Here is a 27,546-nt window from a genome sequence, read left to right as displayed (position 1 = left end):
TCCCAGAGCAGTACTTCACCACATCCAGCTGTTCCTGGAAGGGAGGCAGACACGTTGAAAGATAATGACGATGTCTGTCTTCCTTCATAAAAGGTTCCCACTCGGGAAAGGGGCCACTGCCGCTCTCTCGGGGCTGGCGGAAGTGCTGGGCAGGGCTGAAACCTTCCTTCTAGTTCGAGTTTTCCCAGCTTCCTCCTCCAGAGGGAATGGTGGGGCGGGCTGGGTCTGTGGCTCAGGGCCAAGCGACAGTTCCTGGGCCTCCCCACTGGAGACGAGGGTGGGGGCCGGACAGGGGCCACGCCACTAGGATGGTCAGACAGGTCTGGGAGAGGTGGGGCCCCAACCCTGTCCCGGCCGGATGGAGTCCAGGACATATTACATTTCGCATCGGCCACCAGAGGGCGGACTGCGGTAGGACGGCCTGACCAGGTGCCCCGGCTGCCGACGCCTCAGACCCCAGGAAAATCTGGAGCCACAGAGGATGCGCGGCAAGGCGGGGGACCCCCGCTGCCCAGCGGATTGGCGCGGGCGAGCCTCCTGTCCTGGTGCAGGGGGACGTCCGCAGGACCCTTTCGGAGTCCCGGCAGAGTCCCGCGGGCCTGCAGGCCGCACGCACGAGCGGCAGCTGTGTTGCCCGAAGGCACCCGCAGTGAGGCGTCCGAGTCGGTGCCCTTGGGTTTTCGCACAGAAGAGAACCTGCTCCTGGCCACTGCGTCTTCTCCGCAGGCTGCCGCGGAGCCTGGCCCTTGGCGGCCGACTGCAGCCCGGGCCGCTGTGGCTTTGTTTCCTTGGCCGCGCCAGGCTCTGTCCTTCGGTCAGCACTTTAGGTTGGGGAGTCACCCGCTCGCCGCGTTCTCAGCATCGCGCCCCACAGAGCTCGGGGCACCTGAGAAGCAGAAATGCTCACTCCGGCCTCCCCAAGGGGAAGACGAAACCAAGGCCCGCGGTGGGCCCGGCCGGGACACAGCTCGACGCTGAGGAACTGAAAGCAGCACCAGGGTTTCGGCCTGCGGCTCCCCACCCCAATTTCCCAGCAGCCTGTGTGAGGCAAACGTCCTACATCCCGATTTGGACTGGGCACACAGCGCTTGCCTGAATCCCAGCTCTCAGGGAGGTTGAGGCAGGGGGATCACAAGTTTGAGGGCAGCCTGGGACGTTTAGACCTTGTCTCAAAACAAACAAACAAGCAAAGAAGCAAACAAGCAAACGGCTGTGTGTATAGCTCAGTGTGAAGGTCCTGTGTTAAAATGCTAGTATTAAAAAAAAATCTCAATCGGGTGTTACCATTCCTCTATCCATCCACGCATCCGGCCGTTTTTAAACCCCCAGTCTTGCTGGTTTATAAGGGTAAGAGAGGAGAAAGACTTCTCATTTTGTGGGAGCTCAGACCTTGAAAGGATGGAAAATGATTCTCACTGAGGCACGGAACAGCGGAGCAATGCCGGGCGCAGGTAGGGTAACAGGAAGAGTGGTGGAATACAGTGTGCGCAAGGAATGACGGGAGCATGTGGTGCAGAATCCTGGCGGCTTGGAAGGCTGAGGCAGGATCACAAGTTCAAGGCCAGGCTAGGCAACTTAGCAAGATGCTGTCTCAATAAAATTAAAGGCTGGGATGAAACTCCGTGGTAGAGCACTTACCTAGCATGTAGGAGGCACTGGATTAAATCTCAGTACTGAAAAAAAGGAGAAAGGGAGCCCGGAGGAGATACCGATTTCAGAAATCAGTGGTGAGACAAAGTTTCTAGAGATGCTGTGTCTGCCTCTGGGGTCCACTTTGGGAGGGGACCGCAGTTTCCACCACCCAGGGACCACACCTGGAGGGCGCAGGACCCTTGCAGTTTCAAGGCTTTGGGGAGGAGGCACAGAGCTGCCAAGAAGGGAGAGCAAAGTGACAGTGCCCATCGGAAGTCTGCCGTGGGGATCTTTTGCATCAAAACTTGCAGCGGTGGTGATGTGCAGGAAGCTTGGTCCTGGTCACTGTGACAGCAGTGCTTCCTCCAGCACCAGAAGGAGGCTGCCAGCTGTGGCTGGGCAGGGTGCCAGTGGCAGGAGTGTGGCTCTCGGCTTCCAGAAGAGGGGGACCTCAGCTTCCTGGGTGCTGTGGGCGTGGGCCGTGATGCCTATGCAGCCCAAGCTTGAGCACCATACAATGAGTGATGAAAAATATCCTTAAAAGAACCACATAGTAATGTTAAAGGTTGCATTAGTGCTGGCTCTCCAGGGCCTGGTTACCACGGTGGGACACACCCGCTCTGGAGTCTTGATCTGAAAAAAGAAATAGACAAAGCACTATAATGGGAGGTGCATTGCAGTAGAGGGGACACAGCAAGGAGTGCTGGAGGCTTTAGGGGGCCTACTGCCTAGGCAGGGAACAGGAAGCCTGGTTTGAGAGGAAGTGTCCTGGGAGAGGGAGGGAGGGAAGGAGACAGCAGAGACTGGAAAGGGGATGTTTTACAGGCAGTGAGAGGTTTGCTGACTGTGGGCTCTGCTGAGCAGGGACAGGCTGGGAGCCAAGGCTGCAGAGGGGCCGAGGTCAGACCGAGAAGGCGCCTGGCCACAGCGTGCTCCTTGGCACCCAGACCCCCAGCACGGGCTGTGTTGCTGTTGCTTTGAGGACCCTCTCACTCAGCTACCACTTCCTCCTCTCTCCTGGTGCTGTTCGGGGTGACGGGCTTGGGGAGGGGCGGTGAATGTGTCTCTGTGTTGCTGTTTCCAGCTTGGCCTGGAGTTTTAAACATTCAGAAAGGTCACGCTGGAGAACAGGTTTGAATATCAGGTCCCCAGGTCATTTGTAACTTCACAAGAAATTCTCATTGCTTGTTTAGAATTTAGAAAAACGTAATTTATGTTAACAAATCTATCAGTGTAGAGGAAGTGAACAATTCTCTTCCCACACCCTTTTACTTTTCCGCATTGCACTGAGCTGTACCTATGGTAAGACATGCAGAATGCAGTTATTTTTCTTGGTCAATTAAACTGTTTGGTGCCTTCTGTGTGCCAAGTACTCTCAGGCTCCAGACAGAGCGGACAAATCAATTTAAACCTTGTATTTATGGGGAGAAACATCAATTATCGGCTAAGCACCATCTATCAGTGGCTTTAGAGATAAAATTGACAAAGATGAGGACTGAAAGCTCTTGGGAACTTTCATCACCAAACGAAATAGTCCTTGGGAAATTGGCAAATAACAAGATATATTAAAATCTATTAAGATGGAACAAATTAGGATCAGGAAAGAATAACAAGAATGTAAGCAAACAATATGATTAGGGACCACGTTGTTTTAAATCAATTAGAAACTCATTTTTGTCTTTCCAAGTGGTTTTTTCTGGGTTTTACAGGACTCGTTTTTAACCGGTAGGGCTGACGGCAAATACTCCGGGAGGTCAGCCCACCTCGCTCTCACACATCGGACAGGGGAGGGGAAAAGTGTGTGCTCTTTTCCACAGCCACAGCTAAGTCTGAGTGGAAAGGATTCGCAGAGGCGAAGCTTGCTGCGGGGATTTCACTTTACAGGAGGGAAGGATGAATTTCACAGCTCCCCTAGTGGACAGGGGAGCCAAGTGCACGGTCACCAGGATACAGGGCCGGAGGAGTCCCGAGTTCTTCTGTATTTATCTGGCTCATCTTCTTCGCTGAGCAGGTGTGAGCCAATTAAACAGATCCCCACCTGCATCGCCAGCCGGATGGCCCGGATTACGTAGGGATTGTTTGCATTGTTTGATCGCCTGCACAGGGCCACGAAGCCACGCCAGTCCAGATGGTTTAGTCCCGGTCCCTGCTGGAGAGCCTCCCAAGGCGTGGCCCACTGGGTCCGAACTGGACCTTGCGAAGAGCTGTAATTTACAGTATGCTTGACTGGCAAGGTCAGAGGTTCAACCGCTAGGGCCCCTCAGAGAGGCCCTGAATGGCGTTTACGGGTGACTAGACGCCTATGGGGGAGGCAGGCCTTTCGTGGTTTTAACTGGATCTGGAGGTGTCTTCAAGCCTGTTTCCCCTTCCTTTGGGACGTTAGCTCTCCTTTTGTTGCTCTTGCTTCTTCGCAGCGCATCTCCTCGCCTTCCGCTTGACCCTGCGGTGTGGGAGTCATTAGGACCGCAGAGCCCGTTTCCTCGGGCGTGGGAACCCCAGCAGCTTCGCCCCACAGCTCTGCAACCTGCGAAGTGCGCCCCGCGCCCGGGGGTCGGGGGGGCGTGGCTAAGGAGCTCGAGTAGGGCCCAGGATTGGGGGCCTCTGGGCCTCCGCAGCCGGTGTCCCCCACCAGGTCCCTGTACCCCGCGGGTACAAAGGGCGGCTCCGGGCCGGCCGGGAGGATGCTCTGCTGGCCCGGCCCGGCTTCCCGCTGCAGGCCGTACATTCCCGGCCCGCGGACGCTCCGTCCCCGCCCCCGCCGGCTGCAGGGCGGAGGCCGCGGCGCAGTCGCGCGCCAGCCGCCAGCGAAGCCATTGGCTCGGCGCAGTCACCCCACGCGGGGCGCAGCGGCGGCCTCCGCGGATTGGCGCGCGGCGGGCGTGCGCGCGCGAGCTGCCCCGAAGCCCCTTCGTCTCGGGGTTGCGCCCCCCTCTCCCCCGTCCGAACGACCGCCCGTCCATTGTCCCCGCGTCGCAGATGAGGCCTCTGGGGCCCCTGCCAGCCCAGATCCCTGCTGCCCAGGCCCAGAGAAAAGGCGCGAAAGGCGCGCACCCAGCTCGGGCGCACGCACCGACCGCCGCCCCCGGCCGCACACTGCAGCTCGTCGCGCCGGGCCGCCGCGCCCCGCCCCTCCCCGCCCGCCTCATTTGCATATCCCCGGTGGCGACCAATCAGTACGCGTCTCTTTCGAAGCGGATGGCTTTTGCCTAGAGGAAAGGGAGTGGCTGGCGGCGCATGCGCTGCGGTGGCCGACTTGAACTGAGGCTTTTATTGCTGTAGTTTATTTCCACCCCCTTCCCTCCTGTTCTCTCTCCCTCTGTCTCTTTCCTTTTTTTTCCGCCTTAGCCGGGGCTGTGTTGGAGGAGAGGAAGAAAGAGAGACAGAGGATTGCATTTATCCTTTACATTCCTGAAATCTGCTACTAGCAAGACCAGCGAAACGGTTGTACCTTTTTCAATCCTGCCCCCAAATCCCCCAAAACAAACAAAAAACAACCAAGTCTCCTTCTCGACATTTTTTTTTTTTTTGCATTAAAGCTGACCTCTTGGAATTAATTTTCTCCCTGGAGAGAGATGTCTTATCAGGGGAAGAAAAATATTCCACGCATCACGGTGAGTTTGTACTTGGGAAATCCGAGTTCGGCTGAGCCTTTTGTGGCACGGAACACTCGAGGAATTTTTTGTGGGGAGAGAGTGGGACCAACTTTTTTTCCTGTTGCAAGCGAAGGCGATGGTGGCGGGGGACGCAGTAGTGAGGAATTAGAAGGCTTGTAATCTGCAAGGCACTGGAGCAGGGGCGCGGGTGCGCGGAGCGGCCTGGGGCGCGCGCCGGGTGCGCCGCATCCTCTATTGTCGGCGCGCGGTGCTGCAGAGCCGGCCTCGGGGCGCGGGCAAATGGAGGCCGGGCTCGGGATCGCTCTCCGGGAGGCGAGGCTGGGCCGCCGCGGCCGCGCTGGGGCGCTAGGGCTGGATCCCCCGCGTGCCTTCCTCCCTCGCCGTCGGGGCTTTCTGGAGCCTTCCCCGACTCCCCGGGAGAGGAGCAGCGGGTGCAGCCCGCGGGCGTAGTGACAGCGCGGATGCGGGGAAGGGCAGGGTGCACCGGGATGCTGTGCCTGGAGGAAGGACCGGAGGCGGGGATGCTCAGAGTGCAGGGCGGGGGCTTTTTGTTGACCGGGGACCGGGTTTTGGGGCCCCCTCTGCTGTTCTCGCCCTCTGATTTGGGGCTGGGCCCTGGGAGGGATCTGAGCTCGCTTTCGGGCGTCTTTCCTGCCCCTTCCGCCACCAGGGAGGCGTCCGCGTTGGCGCATACAAAGCGTCTGGGCGGTGGGCGCCGGGGAGCGCGCCGAGCCCGGCTCCAGAGCTAATGGCGCAGCGCGCCGCGCGGAGCAGATGGCCCAGCCGGCCCCGGGCAGACAATAATCGCTGCAGCCCGAGGTGTCGCCGCTGTCTTGGGGCCTGGCATTGTTAGTGGGTACACCACAGGAAGACGTCCGTGCCGTGAATTCGCGATGCCTCCGAGCGGGGCGCCGGTTGTGCCTCCCCACCCTCTCTCCATCTTTTCCTGGAAAAATCTCCCCGGTCCTATTCTGACCATCCCCGAATGAAATCCGAGGGAGGGGGGGAGAGACGGCGGGGAATTCATTGTTATATAATGCTGTGCAGTCGCCACTGGCCAGCTGATTCCAGGGTGGAACCCAGCAGTCAAGAGGTGTTTCAGGGCTGGATTTGAGGGCGCGCTTTCGCTCTGGCTGAGTCTTTGGCTCCGGGCACCCTGCTTCCTCTCGGCGCTCAGGGACACACCCATCCGCAGGAGAGATGTGGGAGCAAAAGCACCGGGGAGGGGCGTGCTCGGATTTTCTAGGTGCTGCGAGGCTGTTCTACAGCAAGGGTGGGTACTGGCTTTTTCTTGAAGGAAAAAGACTCCAGACCTCAAAGGGCTGGGCACGGTGGACCCAACATTATGTGCTCCCTGCGCTGGAGGAAGGAGTCTCGGGAGTGGGGCTGGGGAGCAGATTTCCTGCAAGCAAAGATAATTTGCTGTCTTGAATGAACAGGGCAGTTTCGTTTTAACAGTATGGGAAGGGGAAAAAAATTAGGCAAATAAACAAGATCGATTTTTAAAATAGCGCCCCCTTCACCCTTAAAAAAATCTGTTTGCATTATCCTAGGACCTGTACATGATTTCCCTCCCTCCCCCACCATGGCCAGCATCTTATGTAAGAAGCCTTCTAGAAGGCACTGGAGTGAGCGGGACTGTGATGTTTCGCTTTTTCCTCGGCATGATGCTGTGTTGGGGATTCTTGGTACAGAAGTGACTGGAGCAGGTGTCTAATTTCCCATGTTATATAGAAGCTCCAGATGTGGGAGAAGAGGAGGGATCGTGGTAGGCTTTATCTCTCTCAGCCTCAGTTTCCAGGCACTAATAAGAATCCTGTTCCAGTCACCTCAGATTTTTTTCTGAGCCTGCTATGGCATGATACACCCGACAGGATTTTGTAAAAGTCCTTACATTGACCATACAAGGTGCAGGAATTGTAATTTACTTCCATTTGACTTTCCAGTGTCAGCATCAACATGAAAAACTCTATAGTGTACAAAATTAAAATGACCCGTTTTTCAGTATGTCAGAGAAACAATAAATAACTTCCTAAACCTAGCTGTGTTTACTTGTATGTAAATGCATCTTTCCCCTTGCTCTCTAGTAGCTTATATATTTTAAAGATTTTCTACAAATTTCTGTTAAATGTAAATAGCACTTGCTGAGAATATTGTTTTGTTACTGAGTTTTGGAGTTACCATTGTCAAGTGTCCTTTGAAATGTGTTGCATATTGAAAAGGGCAATATATGGCTCAGCCTCTTAAGCATAAATCCAGTTAGAAATAGTACAGGTGCCTATTTAGTACACACATCTCATCTGGAATACTGTATTTGAGATAGCCCGGAGTCACAATGTAGCATTTCTGTTACATTCTTGGCCCTAATATCCAGCTTTTTCTTTCTTTTTTTTTTTTTGCACTAGTATCATCAGTGAAAATATAAGTGCATCAGTCTATAGTGGTGTTAGATTTTAAATTTGCCATCTTATCTACTTTTTTTTAATCTTACCTACTTCTTGATAAAACTTTACCCGTTTCTTAGTTAATTAAAAATGGTATGTTTTTTTCTGTTCCTTCTCAACCCTGATACACTTGCTATGTCTAACCCCAATGATAAATGCAAATATACAGGGACATACGGTATTGAAACCTCATTAGGGTGGAACTAAGTGTGTTTGTGTAGCAGATCCCATGACAACAGACTTTTGGTCAATTTTTCCCCACATGAATCTTGCCAAGCCATGACTTTCCTACATGTTTTGTTTTTTTTTTAAATGAAGTTTAGCCAGAAGTCATTTAAAAAGTATTGTCTTCTTTATCCGTATGTTTCCACCGCTCTTGGGTGAGCCCTCTCCTACTATTTTGTTTTCAGATCCAAGGTCTATTAGGAAGAGGTGGTTCATGGGTTTAGGATGAGAACAGGTCGCTACATACAGGTTCACCTTTATGACCGAACCTTCCCCTTGGGCTTATTTCGACCGTAACTTTGGAGTAGTAAAAATGTGCCCTCAGCTCAGTTATTTTAGTACTGTGTTCCTCACAGGTCAGGTATGCATCCTGACCTTCCTCCCTCTTTGTTGCAGAGTGATCGTCTTCTGATCAAAGGTGGTAAAATCGTCAATGACGACCAGTCATTCTATGCAGACATCTACATGGAGGATGGGCTGATCAAGTAAGTGTGACTCGTTACGTACCGACGTGTGTCTATGTGACCCCGTGTTCCTGAACCTTAGCTACTGTTCGAACATGTCTCTCAGGCTTTCCTGACTCAGAGAGTGGCCAATTACATGCCATTTAAAGCCCATTTTGATGGGTGGTAATTAATGAATTCTAGAATTCAGATTTAGGGAATTCACAGTCAGTTCCTGCATACGCATTGCATTATGTATTATGTAATTCACTATTTTTAGCAGAGGTGACACAATATCTTCTTGTTGCCAGCTCAACTACTTGGTTTGCGATATGTTGACTATGTGAAAGGTTTCTGTAGAATGTAGTTGTTTGGGATGGATTGCCCCATCGAAGGACGCAAACACAGCCCCTTCTCTCAAGACAGCTCATCTGCTTTCTGAATCAGAAGGGGCCTGATTAAGTCCAAGTAGGAAGAACCACAGAAGTTTACCAAGTTAATTACCAAGTAACACAGACAAATTACTGCCTAATCCTGGGGGAATTTTAGGTTTCCTTCTCTAAGTGACAACCACCACAAATAAGGCTGCCCCTGTGTTTACTGTGTATGATGTTATGGGCAAGAAACAACAGGGCTATTATGAGTGTGGACCCTGGGAGTGTTAAAGGAGCTAAGCGTGTACCAGGGTCACCGTGCCCGTTCTACTGGGGCAGCTCGAAGGCTCTGGAGAAGCCACACATCTGCTTAAGGCACACACTGCAGCCAGTGACCTCTTTGAAATAAGCAGCATTCATCAAGTGCTAGCAGCAGTCGGGAGGAGTGGAAAACTGGAGGGGCTGTGACTGTTGCCTGGAAGCTCGCACCCTGATTTATGAACTTAAAATAGGTTTTAACATTTCCACATTTAATGGGTTCTCCATGTGTGTTTGCTGGTGACCGTCAGCCCCGGGCTCTCCAGTGGCGTGACTTTCATATTCCATTTCCACCCTGATCGTAAGCTGGCACGGTCCGATCTGGTCTAGGGGGGCAAAGGCTTTTGCGCTGTGTTCAGTTGGCACTCATTTGTCTTAGCACTTTCATCAGTTCCTCTCTGATTAATTTTCATTTTTTAAAAATTGGTAGAAAGATACAGTACAAATACTTGTAAAAACTTAGAAATGAATCACGTTCCCCAACATGATGAATATTTATTTTTCTGCTTGTATTGTCTAAATTGCTGGACACCTGCTTCCACATTTTAAAATTGTTGCACCTGGGCCCGGGATTTAGCTCAGTGGTTCCAGCACCTGCCTCTAAAGCTCAGGGTCCCGAGTTCGATCCCCGGTACCAAAAAACCCCCAAAATTGTTGCAATTATCATGTTCACTTTTCTCCCCAACCTTGTTTTATTCTCCTTCCACTTCCACCTCCACCCTTTCGGATGTTCCCTCTAGCAGAAAGGATGTGGTGAAGTTGAATGTTTAGAAAGTGCAGCCAAATTGATGCCGGATAATTAGCTGAACAGTGTATGTTAGAAGAAGGTTGAGTGACGTTTTGTCTGAATATTTCCGAGCCTGGGTATTGTCATTGAATGGGGCCTCTGGTGCCTTATGTAAGTTTTGTTTTCTGGTTTACTCGGCATCACCTGTTATTTGAGGGTGAGGAGTGGGGAACGCTTCTGCAAGGAATCACAGCAATCAGAAGTCCATGGCGTACAGCGGAGGACAGCTGGCAGCTTAGTGAGGGTAGCCGTCCCATCCTGTTGGATTCCCCACTTCTGTGACTGCCCTGATTTCCACTCTCTTTGCTTAGGCAAATAGGAGAAAACCTGATTGTGCCAGGAGGGGTGAAGACCATCGAGGCCCACTCTAGAATGGTGATCCCTGGAGGAATTGATGTCCACACTCGGTTCCAGATGCCCGACCAGGGAATGACGTCTGCTGATGACTTCTTCCAGGGGACCAAGGCGGCCCTGGCCGGGGGCACCACCATGATCAGTAAGAAGCTTCCGCACTCTCATTGCGGTGCTAAGGAATGGTGAAAAGGAATCTGCCCTGTTGATGCTTTATTCCAAAGGTTCATGCCTCAGCAGCAGTTTGACCTATTAAATAAGGGTCTGGATGGGTTAATCATTTGTCTAATCTCTTTATCCTTATCTCCTGTCAAAACTTTGAGTTCTGTAGTTGAACTTGAGAATACAGTTCTAGGGAATCTTGGCAGGATAAGAAGAATGGGTTCTTGTTTTTTCTACCCGAGGGCTTTTGTCTTCCATGACTCCCAAATGTGATTTGGTTGTGAAAACACAGCATTTGGAAGAGTCATCTTCAAAAGCATCAGTTTTGATATTTTCCTCCAAATGTTTGATTTTGATTTTTAAAAAAATTCCTAGGATGGGACTGCAGCTCAGTGCTAGAGTGCTTGCCTAGCACGAACAAAGCCCTGAGTTCAATCCCCAGTACCAGCAAAATAAATCCTAGGTGTGCTTCTCAGAATGAACATGGGATGTAGCAAAAGAAATATTGAACCAGGATCCTCCAGTCCACTGGTAGGAATGATTTCCAGCCTGGGTGGGATGTGAACTCATGTAGCTGTGCTTTGAGCCAGACCAGCTGCTGTTCGTCCTTTAGGGGTGAAAATTGATGGTTCCCATAGCTGGATGCCCTTCGTAGATTGCTTTATGTGCAGTCAAATCTGAAGTGTGGCCTCTGGACACAATGCCCTGGTTAAGAGCTTATTGTGAATGCTCGGCTTCCAGGGTGCCTTTTTGCAAAGGTCCTTCTGGATTTGAGGAGGTGGGCATGTTGCCCAATGGCCCACCAGATACGTGCTTTAGAAAATAGATTTTGTCCGGAGTGAAAGTCAGCATACCATCTGTCATTTGTGAAAAGCTAAGAGTTGGTTTCAGAAGAAGGCCAGTCAGGCAGAGTAGAAGGACCTTGGCTGTGTCTGCCTTTGAGAAGCCTGTCCTCCTGGTTGGCTTTCAGCCATGGTTGCCTTAGCTGGGGCTCAGGGCCTGTCTGGAAGCATCTTCCCTGTCTTATCTGAGCTGGGGGAGCAATACCTGCTGTCCCCCTCCAGTCAGAGTTCTCTTGCATATTAAATCACCCGCTCACTTCTGTCCTGGTCTTTGGTGTCTGACACACGGAAATAGCTTCCCCTGTCCAGTTTCCGCTTCCTCCTGACCACCTCCAAGTTGGGCTTCCCTACTTCTGTCTTGCTGCAGGCCTTGCTTCTAGCCTCATGGGTGCCTTCTCGGGGCCCTGCATGCACACCAGGGGCTGGGGCTAGGGCACACACCTGCACCTTTGCTGGTGGCTCAGGAGTGGGGATTTGCCCCCTGCCTGTGGGCAGCAGCCGAGGTGTCCTACACTGGGAGAAGCACAGATCACGTAAGTGACAGACTGGAAGGCCTCACTCTTGAGTTCAGATGGACGTCCTGGACCCCAGCATTAGTCACAGGGTCAGTAAGCCACAGTGGTATTTCCTGAGTGAGGGGTTGGTGATGTCTGTCTGTGGAGGAATTGCCCGGTGGGAGCCCTTGGAGAGGAGGCCACTTGCTGTGTGACCTTGGACAGGTCACCTCACTTCTCGGGCCTTAGCAGCTCACCTGCATCAGGAATGCCCACCCAGCTCCTCGTGGTGATGTGCCAAGTGCAGAGGGAGGTTTTGCCCCTTAATCCAGTGCACCCTGCTGGTGGGTACCGAAGGGCCCTGACCCTTGGGAGGCCCCATGAGTTGGTTTTCTCCTCCCTGGGATTCCTGCTTGTGCCCCTTTAACTCTTCACACTTGACCCGTGCTTCAGCCTGTTGCTTGCCTTCTTTCCAAGGCTGCGCTGTCCCCCTCTGTGCAGGGATGAGAGGCGCCCAGCGAGCTCTGTGCTGGCCCAGGGAGCCCGGAATAGGAGCAGATGACCCTGTGGCCAGAGCCTCAGGAAAGGGAGTGAGGAGTCCGCTGCCTGTCCTGCCTGCTCAGGCAGAATGCGATGGCATTTGGTGCGGCTCTTGATGCAGTCTGCTAGGCTGGAGAGGAGGGGATTAAAGGAGCAAACTGGAAGAAGGGAAGTAAGCAGAGGTGGCGGCCTGTGCTGGAGTTGCCATGCTTTGCACGCCATCCCTTTCATGGCCTGTGGAAAACACTAACTTCTCTTGCAAATAAACAACCTTTCCTGGGGGCAGGAGCAGTAATGAGACGATGTGGAAAATCAGGACGTCTTTCTCTCTTCTGCCTGCTTGCAGTACCTTCTGCTTTGCTTCAAGCCAGTGAGTGCCTGGGGCTTGTACAGACAAGGGGGCCTCGCAAAGGGGAAGCACTTAATGCAACTTCCATACGACCTGCCTGGGATGAGACTAGGTTCTTTTTTATGCATATTGAAGCCAAGGAGAAATGGGTAGGGTGTTTTGAACAGATTCAGGTTCAAACCTGATGTGCTGCTGCCTGAATAAGCACTGAATAAGTAAGTTGGTGTGAAGACAGTGTTCTCTTTTCCTCCTTACCGGCACCGGAGGCATCGTGAACCTGGCCCTTGTTGGCTGTTTCCCAGGTCACAGGGCGGGGGCTCCATTTCTGCCAGTGGAGGAGAATGCAGCTGAGAAAAGATGATACATCAGTGGCAGAAAATAATGTGGTTGCCACCACAGAGAGCCTGTCCCCGAGTGCTGCACTGTGGTGTGTTGTGAGGGAGCTGGAGCAGGGCAGGGATGGCTTGGGCCTTTCCTGCGGAGATGGGTGGGCAGAGACTCCAGGTGAAGCCCGCAGGCAGCATCCACGCTGGCCCAGGGGTTGCAGAGGTGGTGGGGATGGTATTCGGGGAACAAGTTCTGGGCTTTAGGGTCACAGAGCGCCCAGGAAGCAGGGAAGCAGTGACGTCCCTTTTGCCAGGGGGAGACTGAGGTCAGAGATGAGGGCAGTCCTTGCTGACCTTCACCCTGCGTGCCAGGGGAGGTGACAGTCACGGGACACAGCTGCAGCCCCAGCGCTGCCATCTCTGACCGTGCCACCTTCATCCCGGTGCCTTAGCTGCGGAAGGGGGAAGGTTGTCGCCAGGCCCGACTGTGGCTGCACTGGCCTGGTCCCTGGCCTGTAGGAAGCACGCAAAACTGGTAGTCACTGTCGCTCCATCTCGTGTGGAGGGCCTCCTCTTTGTGAGACATTTTGGTGCTCTCCTCCCCCGCCCAGCCAGAGGAAAGTGGCCCTGGCTCCCTGACAGCCTGACCTGGATGTTGGCCGAGACTATGGGTCCTCCAGGCATGCACAGTGTCCTGGTGTCCCTTGGGAGGTGCTATACATGGTGTCCTGGGGTCCCTTGGGAGGTGCCATACATAGTCGGCAACCTATTGAAGCAGAGACTGTGCTGGGGAGACCTGTGAATCTGTTTTTTAACCCGGTGCCTGTTCCAGACAATTATGAAGCTGTTGTTGGCACTTGGTGAGTACTGGAAATTTGAGGATAGACTCAGTTTTGCTTTCTTTCCCCCTTTTTTTCTCTTTGGTGTCCAAGTCGAAGACTTGCCTGTCCTTTTAAGATGTAGCCGAGGGAACATACATGTCTAGTGCTGGAATGAGGTGCTGCTTAGCTTAAGTCTAGAGCAATTTTGAATATGGACTGTGAGCTAGATCTGTGACAAGACGAAGAATATGAAAAAGAATGAGTTCTACACGCGTCCCTTCGGGAGTGGTTCCTAGGACCATCCCTCTCCCACCAGGGTACCAAAATCTGAGGATGTTCAGGTCCCTGAGGATGGATTCCCATCCTCCTGTGTGCTTGGAATACTCTCTAGATCACTTATAATCCCAGGTGTAAATCATCAGTGTACTGTATTACCGACTGTAATAGTGACAGGAAAAGCCTGTACATGTTTGGTAAAGAAACAAGGTTTTGTAAAAGTATTTTGGGTCCATGGTGAGTTGTACTGCACATGGAGAGGGCCGTCTGTATAGCTCTCAGGAGACCCAGGGACCAGGAGCCGCTCTCTTGAGTGCCATTTCTGGCGCCCTGAGCTCCAGGCTTCGCCTGAGGTGGCTCCCTGCAGCAGAGGTGGGGCTTGATCTTCACAAGCGGCCCTTGCTCCTGAGTGCTGGACTTGTTGCTTCTCTGGGTGCAGCTCCCTGGTTGTGCTTCAGGTATATTCGTCCTGCTATGAGGTGTGACCAAGACTATGGCAAATGTTTAAGTAAAAATCAAAATCGATTACAGTAAAAGACACATTGCCATTAATTCCCTTTAAAACATTCCTTTCGGCTTTGAATATACTTATTTCATCATTTTTGCCACTTTCTGAAGCCCTTCTGGAAGTCGTCCTTCGAGAGTGTCTGTTCATGGTCGCTTCGATGTCCTGAATCGGTTCAAAATGTTTACAGGAGTTTCTGCCAAATAAAAACACCACAGTGTGGCCTCATCATCTTATTCACTGCATCTGGCACTGTGCCACTTCTGGCTCTCACGTCAAAATCACCTTGAAAGGTGAACATTTTGAATCTATTCAGAGGCAGCCACCAAGGTGTAACTCAAGACACTCACAAAAGAGGACTTGCAGAGCTGCTGCAGAAAGTGCAGGAAGAATGGGCTAAGTATGCTCGAAGGAAGGGGTATTCTCAAGGGATTAGCAGCAGTGTCCCTTTGCTGCAATACATTGAAGAATGTTTTTTAGATTTGCCGTGTATTTTGTGCACACCTGTATGCCCAGGCAGACTCCCCTTCCTCTCCCGAGTGCCCATTCTGGAGGGCGCTGCCCTGTGTGGTGCTGGCTCAGACCTCAGAGCATTTCAACCCCACTTCGCTGTGCCTCACCAATTGGATTTCATCTGTGTTGCCTCTTGTACCTGTTCCTTTGCATCTTCCAGGTCTGCTCTTTTCTGGCTCTTACTGGAGTTCCGCTGCAGCCCCATAGGAATCTTGGCCCCTGTGGCAGGCGCGTTGTACACGCAGCTTTGCCCACACCACCTCCTTCCTCCAAAGCCATCATTGGCTCCCTCTTGCCTGGAGAATGCAGCCCAGTGTCAGCTCTGCACAATGCGTCCCAGGCCTGCAGCCCCAGCCCTGCAGCCCCAGCCTTGCCCCTCGTTGCCACCAGCCAGGGTACATCCCGGACTCTCCTCTGCCTGTGTGAATCCTCGTGGCCAGAGGTGGCTCAGCATACGTGGCTCCCAGCCCCTTCTCTGCACTTTGGCAAAGCTACACTTTTATCCCTGTGGCACACAGCCTCACACTGTGATTCAGTCCACACCTCTGTCCATTTTATTTTTGTGTTCCCCACTTACCCTACTCCCTGAGCAGTGTCTCACTGCTAGGAGGCATTAGTGCCTGGAGGTTGATGACTGAAGGACTGAATGAATGCATGAATGCTTCAGGAGACTTGTTTCCGGCCTGCTTCAGTGATGGCGGAGGACTCAGCCTTTTCTCTGACTTCCCTGTGGAGGAGGAGGCCTGGAGAAAGGCGTGGAGGCTTCCTAAGGGGACGTGGCTCAGGAGTGCCACTGTGGTACATCCACGGCTTGTCATTTCTTTATCCATGCGGCATCTGGGGTCGCTGCTGTCAGGACAGGCATGCATGTGTGAACACACACGCTGTCCTGTGAATGTGTCTGTAATGGATACTTTGATTATTCCCTGTGCAGCTTTCTTCTGACTAGGGTTAGCGAGTGTTTACAAAAACACCCGACCACATCAGACTAAAGTTTCCAAGTCCGGGCCCAAAGTCATAGCCACAGAATCTGCCTGTGGTCTGGCGATTCGAAAGCCACGTTATGCACCGGGCTGTCTGTGTGGGCTTCCTCTCTGCTCCTCCTCTGGTCTTCTGCACTGATGAGGTCACACGTTTCACCTAAGGACACAAACACTTCTAGTAGCGGATGCCGTGGGATGGGGCCAGCTCCCCGGTCATTGCATGAATCCCAGCGCTGAGTGGCTGGACTGGAAGATTCTGTCTGCTTGGTGGCATGGGGTGGGCCGATACCAGGTGCTATGCAGAATGGAGGAATGGAGCAGAGAGGAGGCCTCTCGAGACATAGCAGCACTTCCTGGAGGGCCAGCATAAACCTGTGCAAAGTGCTTTTCTCACGAAGGGGGCTGTGCTGGGCTTGACTATCCAGCCGGGTGGGCCAGTGGGGATGGGATCTGCAGGGACCCCCAGAAGCAGGGATGTTTCTGTGCAGGCCTCCACCTCCTGTCTCACGGACATTGTACCACCTCTTCCTCCTCCACTGCCCTCCTCCGTGGCCTGTGTTCCCCGAACTGCCTGGCTGGTCCTGGCCGGCGTCCATGCTGAGTGGTAGGGGGCGCCGGGTTTAGTAAGCGGGGCAGACCTGCTAGTCCCTTAGGAAAGCTGCTCACCACTCCGAGTTTTCCATGCTTTTGTTTAATATCTGCTCAAGAGAGGAACTAGGGTGGAGATGGGTTTCAGTTTCCGTGCTTAGGCCTGGGCTGCTTCGCTTCGATTTGTAGATGCGTCCATCACAGTAAGCTTTCAGGCTGCATTTTATTTATTTATTTATTTATTTGGATGCACTGGGGATGGAACCCCGAGCCTCACCTGCTAGGCAGGTGCTCTCCTGTGAAGTTGCACCCTGGCCCGCTGCCCTTGTTTGAAAATGAACGGGACAGTGCGCTGAAAGGGAACATGGGCTGTCTTAGGGGGTCACTGTCCTTGGCTCCGGCTCCAGATCACTGCATTAGGGGCCCTTTCTCCCATCTCCCTCTTTTTCTTCTTTGAGCAGACATTTCTGTTCCTTAAGAAATGATCACTTATTTAGGTGTGGTGTTGCATGCCTATAATCCCAGCACTTTGGGGAGACTGAGGCAGGAAGATTGCAGATTGGAGTTTTGCTTGGGTAACTTAACGAGAGCCTTTCTCAAAATAAATGCATAAATAATAAAAAGAGCTGGGGATGTAGCTCAGTGTAGAGTCCTTGGGTTCAATCCCTGGTGCTAAAAGAAAGAAAGAGCCACTTTCTTATTTCATTGGCTTTTGAGCGCCCTGTCTCTGACTTGCTGCTCTTGTTGGGTGAAACCATTTACTCAGATTCCTTGCTTTTAGCCAGCCCTAACTGCCATGGGTAATGCTAAAGGGGAATTACAGTGAGTAGAAATTAGAGTTCTTTCTGGTTAACCATTTGGGAGGCAGCTCTCTTTGAATGTGACTAAATGTTCCCCTAATGATAGAGAGGATGTAGCGGGAGCCCCTCCAGGGAAGGGAATTTTATAAGGAGCTTAGGCAGGCATTGAAAACCGTGACTGTGTGGTAGAATCCTCTGAGCATTTTAACAAAATACAGACACCAGGGCTCTGACCTATCGTCCTGGTATTGGTCATTTTGAGAGCTGCCAGGTGATAGCTGGTGTTAGGAATCCTGGGTCTCAGGGCTTGTCCAGCAGCTGGACTTCTGGTGAAACTGAATAAGCTCGAGCCAAGGCTCACCAAAGCCAGACGCCCTCTGCTCCTCCTTCTGTGCTCCTTCCTGTCTGGGGCTCGTGCTGCTGGTACCTGGGTTGGGTGGGTTTGATAATCAAGGGTCTTCCGGAAACTTACGAAGTGGGGTGGGGCTGAGTGAGTTGTCAGCAGATAGACCCTTCTCTTCCTGCTGCTGTCCTTGGCTCCTGGAATGCTGTGCCTGGCTGACCCCCTATCAGGCACTGGTTAGGACTTGGAGTAAGTGGGGCAGGCGGTGGTGAGCAGGAGAGGGCTGACGGCAGTGGGAGGCAGTGTGGAAGGCAGCGTGGCGCTGGAACGTGGACCGCTGTCCCCAGTCCCATGGGCCACCTGCTGTGCTAGTTCCCGGAGCAAACCCTGCTGTCTTTAGGTTGAATCAGTAGTGTTTATGACCTAATCTCCCTCTAATGATAGGGCAAGACTGGAATCCTTCCTTGTGGGGAGCTTGTGAGGAAGAAATCAAAAGACTCTGGTAATAACATAGAAGCATGGACTCAGGGCAACATTCAGATCTGCCCCAGCCCCTCTCTCGTGGCTGTGGGGATTCTTGGACTCACACTGCAGAGAATGAGAATGACAGTCACCCAGCAGGAGGGAGTGCCCGTGGACGAGACCTCAGTCTATTTGCCCGTTCTAGTGCTTTCTATTTGGACAGGATCATTCTGTTGTATGTTTATTATTTATTTATTTATTTATTTGGTACCGGGGATCGAACTGGGGACCTTCCGCTTGCGATGCAGGTGATGGCACCACTGAGCTAAATCCCCAGCCCTCTGTTGTATTTTTAGATGGTGATCTCCATACCTTTTAAAAGAGAGACAAGAGATTTATATTTCTTAGGGTTATATGCAGAGTAAGTGAGGTTTTATGTGCCACACCGTTTAAAAATGAGCATTGTGACACTTCACTGCGACACTTGTAGCCGTGTGACCGGTCTCTTTCATCTGTTTAATCTATTCATTCTATCTAATCTATACTGTTTTAGTTTGTTTGGGGCGTTATATACACAGGGTGGCTTGTAAACAACAGAAATTTATTTCTCACTGTTTGGGATGCAAGGAAGTCCCAGGTCAAGGAACAACAGCTCTGGTGTCTAGTGTGGACCCACTTTCTAGGTCACAGAGGGGCATCTTCTCACTGTGAACATGCATGGCATGGGGCGAGGGATCTCCCACTGATCCCATCATGGGGCTCCACCCTCAGGACCTGATCACCTCCAAGCCCTCCACATCCTGATATCCTCATCTTGGGGGCTAGGATTTCAACATAAGGACTTTTAGGAGGCAGAAGCATTCACTGTGCCGTCTAATTTAATATATATTCATCTATGTATTATACCTACATACTCTTTATATGGATGTCTGCGTAGATACGAGATGTGGCCATACCTCCTACCTCTCACCTCTAATCTGTTTAACCACTCATCTAGCTCCTATCAACGATCAGTCATCTGTCATTCATCTAATATCTGTCTAACCTCATCTCTCCAGTCTATTGATCCTTGGTTCATCTCTCCTATGCCAAGGATGTAGTTCACCACACACTATCTCATTCTTGATGGGCTGTGTCACCTCACTGTCACTTGAGAGCAGAGAGCGAGGTCAAGGCTTGTTTTGTTTCCAAGCCATGTAGAGGAGTGTGCATTATGAACACAGCAGGAAAAACAACTGTCAAAAATAACAAATCACTTTTCACCTCCCTGTCTCCCCAGTCATCTCTGGATAATTTGGGGCCTAAGTTTTCTTGATAGCACATCTGGCCCGGCAGGCACCAGGCAGTGCCACTGGGAAACAGCTTATCGAGTGAATACCTCTGGCTAGGTTTGAGTTCTCAGCCTGCTAGGGAATTCTCTCGGGAGGCCAGAGCTCTAATCATTTGTTGCTGCTCGATGCCTGAGTTCTTCGCAGCAGCCTCCTTGCTAGGGTTTGAGATGGTTTCCATTCCTTATGGAGCATCCTGTGCACAGCCATGGTCATTCCTCAGGCAGCCTTGGTGACAAATTCGCCAGTGGGTGTTCCGGCAAGGAAGCACTTAGTCACCCAGGGCCTGACAGCGGAGAGCGGGCTGGGGTGGGGCCTGCAGGATGCTGGGGACACGAGAGCTGGGGCTTCCTGCCTCATGGCATCAGCCCAGGGGACTCTGTGGACCCTCAGAGATGAAAGTGCTGGTTCCTGCCCTGCTCCTGGCCAGCTCCAGCAGAGGCAAACATGCCTTTTCCACTGACGGGCACATCGCAGGCTTCTTTCCTTCAGCTGGAAAGTTATTGTTACTTATTTATTCTGTACCTTAGCTCACTAGCAACACAAATCATGAGGCCTAATAAAGCAGGCAGAACAAAAATCGTGTCAAAGGAGAGTCAGGTCTGGAACTGGTATCCCCGAGGGGCTGGAGCCCAGGGTGGGGGCTTCATGTTTAGGAGGAAATGCAACTTTTGCCTCAGAGTTTTAAAGGGAAACCTGTCAGAAAGTCACAGCAAGGACACAGTACTGGCGGCAGGCTTCCATGTCATTTTACCACATCATGTGGGGCTTTGGCGCTGTTTGCAGGATGAGTTTCAGTGCTTCTCAGAATGGGTGCATCTCTGTGTCCCTCTAACATGGGTCTGGGACAGCAGTGCCTCAGGGTGGCCCAAGCCACCCAGATGCCGCCGTTCTGCCTCCGAGGGGCCTGAATTCAGTTTCTTTGTCCTCTGATAGGCTCTGAAGTGGGGTTGCCTGGTGATGCCCTCTGGACCCCTCCGCAGGGCAGGGCCAGGATCCTGTCCTAACTGATTCCATCCTTTTCTCAAGAGGGGGTGCGATCTGGGCCAATGGCACAGGCAGATCCCAGGGAGTACGGTTTACTTCTTAACAATTCACAGTGCCCACGAATGCTGCTGTGCCCAGCCCTGTGCTGGATGCTTTACAGAAACCCCGGACCCAGCCTCAAGTTTGCCTTCGGGCATCAGACTCTGTCCACCCTCAGCCACAGGAAGCTCCTGCCATGCAAGCTCCCCGCTGGCCTTCCATGCAGCCATCACTTCAGAAGTCCCTTTTCTGTGATGTGTGGGGAAAAGTAAACAGGCACTGAACACCGAGGGGAGAGGCTCCCTGTGACCAGCTTCATCGCTTGTGCCTGCTCTCCCAGCAGAAGCCTGGTGCAGTGACCTAGATTTCCCCTGCACCCTGTGGGCCATTTGGAGAGCAGTCAGGAGGAGAAACTGATGCAGTCCATGGGCCAGCTGAACTTAAGCCCTCTTCTGGGAGGCCTGGGTCCCTTTCCATGCTGGGCCAGATTGAGCCGATTTCGATCCTGCAGGTCACTTCCGGCATCTCTATCCTTGCCTGGGTCTCCTCTTTCCTCATTTCTTGGGTCACTTTGGGGTGGAGCCTCTTAGAGGTTCATAAGCCCAGCTGTCCCCATGTGTGGCTGAGAAACACCCCAGACACCCTGCATTTGGGCTGTGGGACAGGGAGGGAAATCAAACAGTGTCTCAGGGCTGGAGTTGTTATTTGCTGCATTGTTTTGCTCCTTGCTGGAGCTAATCCAGGATCCTCTCAGGAAACATGGGGTGTAATGGAAAGGATTTGAGGCCTTGATTTCTTGGGGACACATCTTCATGGAGCTGGGGAATCAGGTCTCAGCTCAGGCAAGTCGCCCCATGTTGGTCTTCATTTTCTCTGTTGTCAGGAGCTTTTCTTGCCTAATGGGGTCACTTCGAGGGCTGCGGGTGGCGGGGTACTGTAGTGGGGAGGGGCCATCAGCCCAGCTTTGCCTGTGCCGGCCAAAGCTTTGCTAATGACGCCTGGCACCTGGGATAGTGGAAGGTTTGTTTTGGGGTATTTGCAGGTTGGGACATTTGTTTTGTGGTGACTGACACCCTCAGCTCTCCTGTTTATCATCCACATCTTCTCTCACGTGTCTGTCTTTGGCAGTCAGTCCACTTGTTCAGTGTAGCTCTGAAATGCTGTTTTTTGCGGGGTGGGCATTGGTTGTTGTTGATGATGTTCAGAGAGAAATCATCACCACCACCTGATGTCTTTGCTTGCTCAGTGCATTTGGTCTTGTCTGTTGTAGAATTCTTGTCTTGATCCACTTTCTGTTCTTATAACCTAGTTCCACAGGCTGGGTAATTTACTAAGAACGGAGATTTATTTGGCTCCCAGTTCCAGAAGCTGGGAGGTCCTGGAACATGGTGCCAGCCTCTGATGAGGACCTGTTTGCTGCAGTGGAAGATGGCTCAGGGTGTCACAAGGCAGGGCAGAGCAGGCGTGCCAGCTCAGGTTTCTAGTCCTTTTATCGTCATCATCATCATTATTATTATTGTTACTTTTTGAGGTACTGAGGATTGAACCCAGGGCCTTTTTGCATTAAACTGCCTCCCCAACCCTATTTCATTTTTAATTTTGGGACAGACTCTTGCTAAATTGCCTAGGCTGGGCTCAAACCTAAGATCCTCAGGATTGTAAGGGTGTGCCATCATGCCCTACTTTCTTCTTATAAAGTTACTCAGGACCTGGTTTAATTTTAATCACCTCCCAAAGCCCCACCTCCAGATATCATTAACATACGAATTTGGAGGTTAAATTTCATATACGTGAACTTTGGGCAACTTTTTAAACTTCGGGGGACACATTTGAATCCTAGGAGTTCCGTGGAAAGCTTCCGTCTTTGGAAGACGAGGGTCCACTTTGCTGAGTTAATGCTTTAGATTTTGGAAGGTGGGTGCTGGGGGAGGGCGGTCAGTGTGCACCGTGTTGGGAGTCCCTTCGGATGCTGGTCCCGCCTCCTCCTCCTCCCTGTGGGGGACTCGAGTGTCTGGGCAGGTGGGGCACGCTTGCTCACTGGAGAAGGCTGAGGAAGGGGAGCTCTGCTTCCTGGCCCCTGGCCCTGTGACCACCTTCTGGGACCTCCTTTGGGCTTCCAGGTTCTCGGAAGGTCAGATGCTCAGGCCTCCAGACTCCAGCCTCTGTGCCCGGGTCTCCTTGCCTCTGGTCACTTTTCCTCGGTTGTTTTCCTGCTTCAGGCACTGGCTTGGCTCTTTTTTCTCTTCATTCTCTTTCTCTTTAGGGAAATTTGCAAGACAGCTTGTTCCTGCTTCTCCCTGGAATTTCCTAAGGGGTTTTTGAAGAGATACTGAGTCTTGTCAGTTTAGGGTTTCACCCTTTCCTCCCCTCCCCTGCACTTCTCACTTCTCTTTTCTTTCTGTGTAGGCTTCTGTGAACTAAGTTAATGCTTTTAACATTTCCCCTAAAACTAAGATATAACATATTATGCAGTTTACTTTTTAAAATGTACAATTGAGTGTTTTTTGTGTGTATTCACAAAGCTGTGCAGCCACTGCCACTGTCTCATTTCAGAGCGATCTCACCACCCTGCTATGGTAAATGCGTCCTCCATGTGTCTGAAACCCAGTCCCCAAGGCCAGTGGGAAAGGTGGGACCTCTCGGTCATGGGGCTTCCGTCCTCCTGAGGGACTTAATGCCCTAGACCTCGGAAAAGGCGGTGATTGAGGAATGGGTTCCGGTGAGGTGAGGGGGAAGCCCAGCCTCTCCTCCCACTCATAGTTCCAGGCAGACAAGGACGACCCAGCAGGAAGCCTGGCCAGACCTGCCCCCTTGACCTTGACCTGCCCAGGCTCCAGCACTGTAGGAAGTGAATCCCTGTTCTTCATAAATCGCCAGTCTCAGAACATGTTCTGTGATAGCAGTGGAAAGCAGACCAGGGCACATCCCAGAAAAGAAACCTGCACCATGTAGCAGCTACTTCCCATTCCTCTTCTACAGCAGGGAGTCTCTTTTCTGCCACTATAGGTTTGCTTATTCCAGACATTTCATATAACTAGAATCATAATACATAGATTTTTGTATCTAACTTCTTTCCTTTAGCATGTTATTTTTGAGGTTCACCTATGTTGTAATATGTCCTAATATTTCATTCTTTTTTAGGGCTGAATTATACAGCACAGGACAGATAACACCATATTCCATCCATCAGTCGATGGCGTTTGTGTTGTATGTACTTTGGGCTGTTGTGAATGAGTAATGTGCACTGTGGATAGTTCTTTCTGTGGACACTGCTCATTTCTCTTGGACGTGTGCCGGGGAGAGGAATTGTTGGCCTGGGGGTAGCTGTGTTTAGAGGAGCCTCCGGGTTCTCCCCTGAAGGGGGTCTCCGTGGTAGGACGTGGTCCTCTGCATCAGGCCACCCCACTGTCCCCTCCACGAGGGGCTTGGAATCCCTCGAGTGGACCTTAGCTGTGCACGCCCTTTGTGTCCATCCTGCACTCCCTGCCTCTGCCCGTCCTGCCCCCTTTCCCTTTGGTGTCCTGCACCTCCTGTGTTGCCAGCTCCTCCTCTGAGTTCATCTCTCCGAGCTTCCCTTGGCGTGAGGCCAGGTGACCTGATCCTCATGGCTGTGGGAAAGCAGACAAATTCAGGACCCGAGGAAGAGTCCCAGGCCACCCCTCCCCTGCAGCATGTTGGTGACTCCTGCTTGGAGGAGTGGAGGTGTTTTTGGCGATTGGGTGAAGACTGGCCAGGGAGTCAGTAGGCCGGGTTTGGACAGCGAGGTGTCGCTGCGTCCTGGAAAGGTGGCGAAAAGCCCATGAGTAGGCATCAAGGGCTGAAGGTCTAGTGGCCACGTTTCCACTGGGGTGGTCCTGGAGGACTTTCTGAAAGAGGGGTAGCAGACGCAACTGGGAAAAGAGGAGGTGAGGGGATGTAAGAGGGCCCCCCCTTCCGACCCCCGAGATGGACAGAGAGCGCAGAGCTGGGAACTCAGCACCCGCTGCTCCACGGGCTCCTGAGTTAGTTCTCAAGGACACGAATCATTATAAAGGCTGCCCTGACTTTGAATGGCTGCCTGGCTTCCTGTCTCGCCAGTGTGATCTCTCTCCCACCTATGTTCTGCCACGGCACCATCTGCTGTTAGGCAGGCCAGACCAGAAGCTGAACTGGTGGGCCTTCCCAGTCTTGGACCTTCAGACTCCAAAGCTGTGAGCTAAATAAACTTCCTTTCTCTATAAAGTTATCCAGTTACAGGCATTTTGTTATAGTAATGAAAAATTGATTAATTCAGAAATTATTAGCATTATTTAGTCTGCTTCAGTATTGAATATCTTAGATGTTTCTCAAAGGCATGATATTCCATTGTTGGAAATATGTAGAAATCACTGTCTTGCGGGGGATTTAGCTCAGTGGTTCTGCCGCCTGCCTCAAAGGCGCAAAGATCCGAGTTCAATCCTTGGTACAAAAAAAAAGAAAAATCACTGTCTTAAGTCTGTTTTGCATCACTGGTTCAACAGATGTGCACGATTATCACTGTTGTTTGCTGTTGTGCTGAAAGTCTTAGCCAGTGTCCCAAGACAAGAAAAATAAGAACTGAAAATATTAGAAAAGAGAAACAGAATTATTGCTATTTTACCTTAGTCAAAGGAATTGACTGAAGAAAATATCTGTTCTGAGTTTATTGAGATGGCCGGTTTAAAAATATGTTCTAGGGCTGGGCATTTAGCTCAGTGCTTCCCACACCTGTCTTGCAAGGGCAAGGTCCTGAGTTCGATCCCCAGTACCAAAAAAAAAAAATTATATATGTCCTAAAATTAATAGTTTTCCTGTATGCCACAAGTAACCAATGGGAAGATATAATTTAAAGATCTCACTTACAGTAGCAAAGTGAAATATAAAATTCCTAAGGATTACAAGAATATGTTCTTACAGATGGGATCCAAGAGAAGACTTCATGCATATTAAAAGGAAGGTTGTGTTAATGAGTAGGAAGACTTTGTAAGGAAACAAGTTCTTTGGAGATTATAAATTCAAAACCTCAAAAAGGTGGTTTCTTTTTGCTTTCGCTTTTGTATATTTAACCAAATGATTCTGATATTCAGGTAGGCTATTAGGGCTGGGGATTTGGCGCAGTGGTTCCGCCGCCTGCTTCAAACGCGGAAGGACCCAAGTTTGATTCCCGGTACCAAAAAAACCCCAAAAACCTGTTGTTTCAGGTAGGATCTTAACAGAGGATAGGAGCCAAGGACATGTTTTAAAAGATGACAGTGAAGAAGAGTAGGAGAGTGCAACTGGCTAGATACTAAAACAAACTGTAGAACGGTAATTAAACCAGTGTGATAGTTGTTCCAAAAGAGACATCTTCATCATGGCGATAAGGTATTGTGCATTTAGGGTATGAAAACAGTAGCAGTCCATACCCGTAGTGAAATGATAAAATAGCCACAGAATTATGCTGGATTTATTAAGTGTTTGAAAAACAAAGAAAACTAAGCTTACTTCCTAAGCACAATCCATCCCAGGTAGATTAAAGAATGAAAGTCAAACAGCAAATGAGAAGCGGTAAGAAGACAGACATGGAACCACCGAGCTTAGATCTTGCCAAAGGCAGAAATCTGAAAAAATGGAGACATTGAGTAATAGAAATTTTAAACATCATTACAGTTAAATAACGAAAAGAAAAACAAAGAGTAGGAAATTAGGGGTGCAATATTTAATACAGGGTTGACACATTTAAGTATAAAATCTTAACACATTACTAAAAAGATAAGTGGTATTAATAGGAAAAGCGAAAAAGGTATGAACAAGGTCTTCACAAAAAAGATGATTCTGGGCCAGGGATTTAGCTCAGTAGTTGCACTGCCTGTCTCACAAGCGGAAGGTCCCGAGTTCAATCTCTGGTACCCCTCCCCCCTCCCCCCAAAAGATGATTCTACTGTGAAGCTTAAAATCATTGTGAATTGAATGAGTAATAAAATATAAATGAAAGTCACACTGAGCCATTTTTATGTCCTGAACTTTCACATCTTAAAGGAGGTCAGGTAAGCTGGAAAAAAATGAACCAGTATGTTTGGGACTTCACTCTGTTTTATTGTTGGTGTTTTTATTTATTTATTTATTTTGGTATCGGGGATCAAACTAGGGACCTTTTGCTTTTGAGGCAGGCAGCAGCACCACTGAGCTAAATCCCCGGCCCCACTTCTGTTTTATATAGTTTCTGTCACATAAATTATGCTTGAGGCAAATACGATAAATCACTGATCACTGTCATTTCTGGGCACAAAAGAAAAGGAGTCACGTGAAAAGAAGCTGGGGGTGGCTGGCTTGTGAAGGGGCCCCTGTGACCTGCTGGTAGGCGTAGACATTGGTGTGGTCTTTGGGAGGACTGTAGGACAGTGTCTAACAGAAGCCTTCAAAATTAATAAACAGAGCCCAGCACAGGGCTGCACACCTGTTAATCCCAGCTACTTAGGAGGCTGAGGCAGGAGGATCGAAGGTTTGAGCTCAGCCCAGGCAACCTTGCAACTTAGTGAAAACCCGTTTCAAAAAAAAAAAAAGCTTTATGAAAATATAATTTCCATACCGTTCCACTATAGTGTTATTCTGTAAGAAAATATATTTGTTTATAAGTGGGTAGGGAAAGATATGTATAGAGATTCACGAACATACTGATAACATGCTAATCTTCGGATCATGGGATGGATCATGGAAGATTTTATTTTTCTCAACCCTTTCTAGTGTTCCAGCTTTGAGGCACTGTGGTGCTTTTGCACTTACAGGACTTTTCTAGAAAGAGTAGGTCCCCTGGCTGTGCTTTGCATCTCATCGCCGTCACCTGGAGGAGGGGGAGAGCATATTGTGAACGAGGGCTGGCGTTTACCTTGGGTGGGGTTTGTGTCACCCACACCCGCTGTCCTAGCGTGTTGTAAAGAGTAATTACAGCCTCCCTGTACAGCAGGTCCCTTATCAGGCCCCAACCCGGGTGTCCAGATACACTGGCTTTTATTCAGAGTCCTGG

General features: G+C 50.9%; 1 protein-coding gene across 3 annotated transcripts in view; it reads left to right on the top strand.

Annotated features, from left to right (window-relative positions):
• Positions 1 to 27,546, top strand: part of Dpysl2 (dihydropyrimidinase like 2) — a 119,599-nt gene that overhangs the window by 53,142 nt on the left and 38,911 nt on the right. Inside the window, exons 1-3 of one of the 3 annotated variants that reach the window (XM_004848376.3) lie at positions 4,854 to 5,243; positions 8,312 to 8,400; positions 10,149 to 10,333. In XM_004848376.3, the coding sequence (XP_004848433.1) occupies positions 5,205 to 5,243; positions 8,312 to 8,400; positions 10,149 to 10,333 (313 nt within the window). In that variant the 5' untranslated portion in view covers positions 4,854 to 5,204. Of the gene's footprint in view, positions 1 to 4,853; positions 5,244 to 6,497; positions 6,520 to 8,311; positions 8,401 to 10,148; positions 10,334 to 27,546 lie in introns of those variants that run through there. The other 2 variants (XM_087216784.1, XM_004848375.4) reach the window with 2 other exon arrangements.

The sequence above is a fragment of the Heterocephalus glaber genome, unplaced genomic scaffold (genome assembly GCF_053883595.1).
Source record: "Heterocephalus glaber isolate CG9 unplaced genomic scaffold, H.glaber_assembly_v1.0 deba00001460, whole genome shotgun sequence".
In the NCBI taxonomy this organism is placed as follows: domain Eukaryota; kingdom Metazoa; phylum Chordata; class Mammalia; order Rodentia; family Bathyergidae; genus Heterocephalus; species Heterocephalus glaber.
The sequence above is the reverse complement of the archived record's forward strand: the minus strand, read 5'-3'. Positions and strand labels throughout refer to the sequence as shown.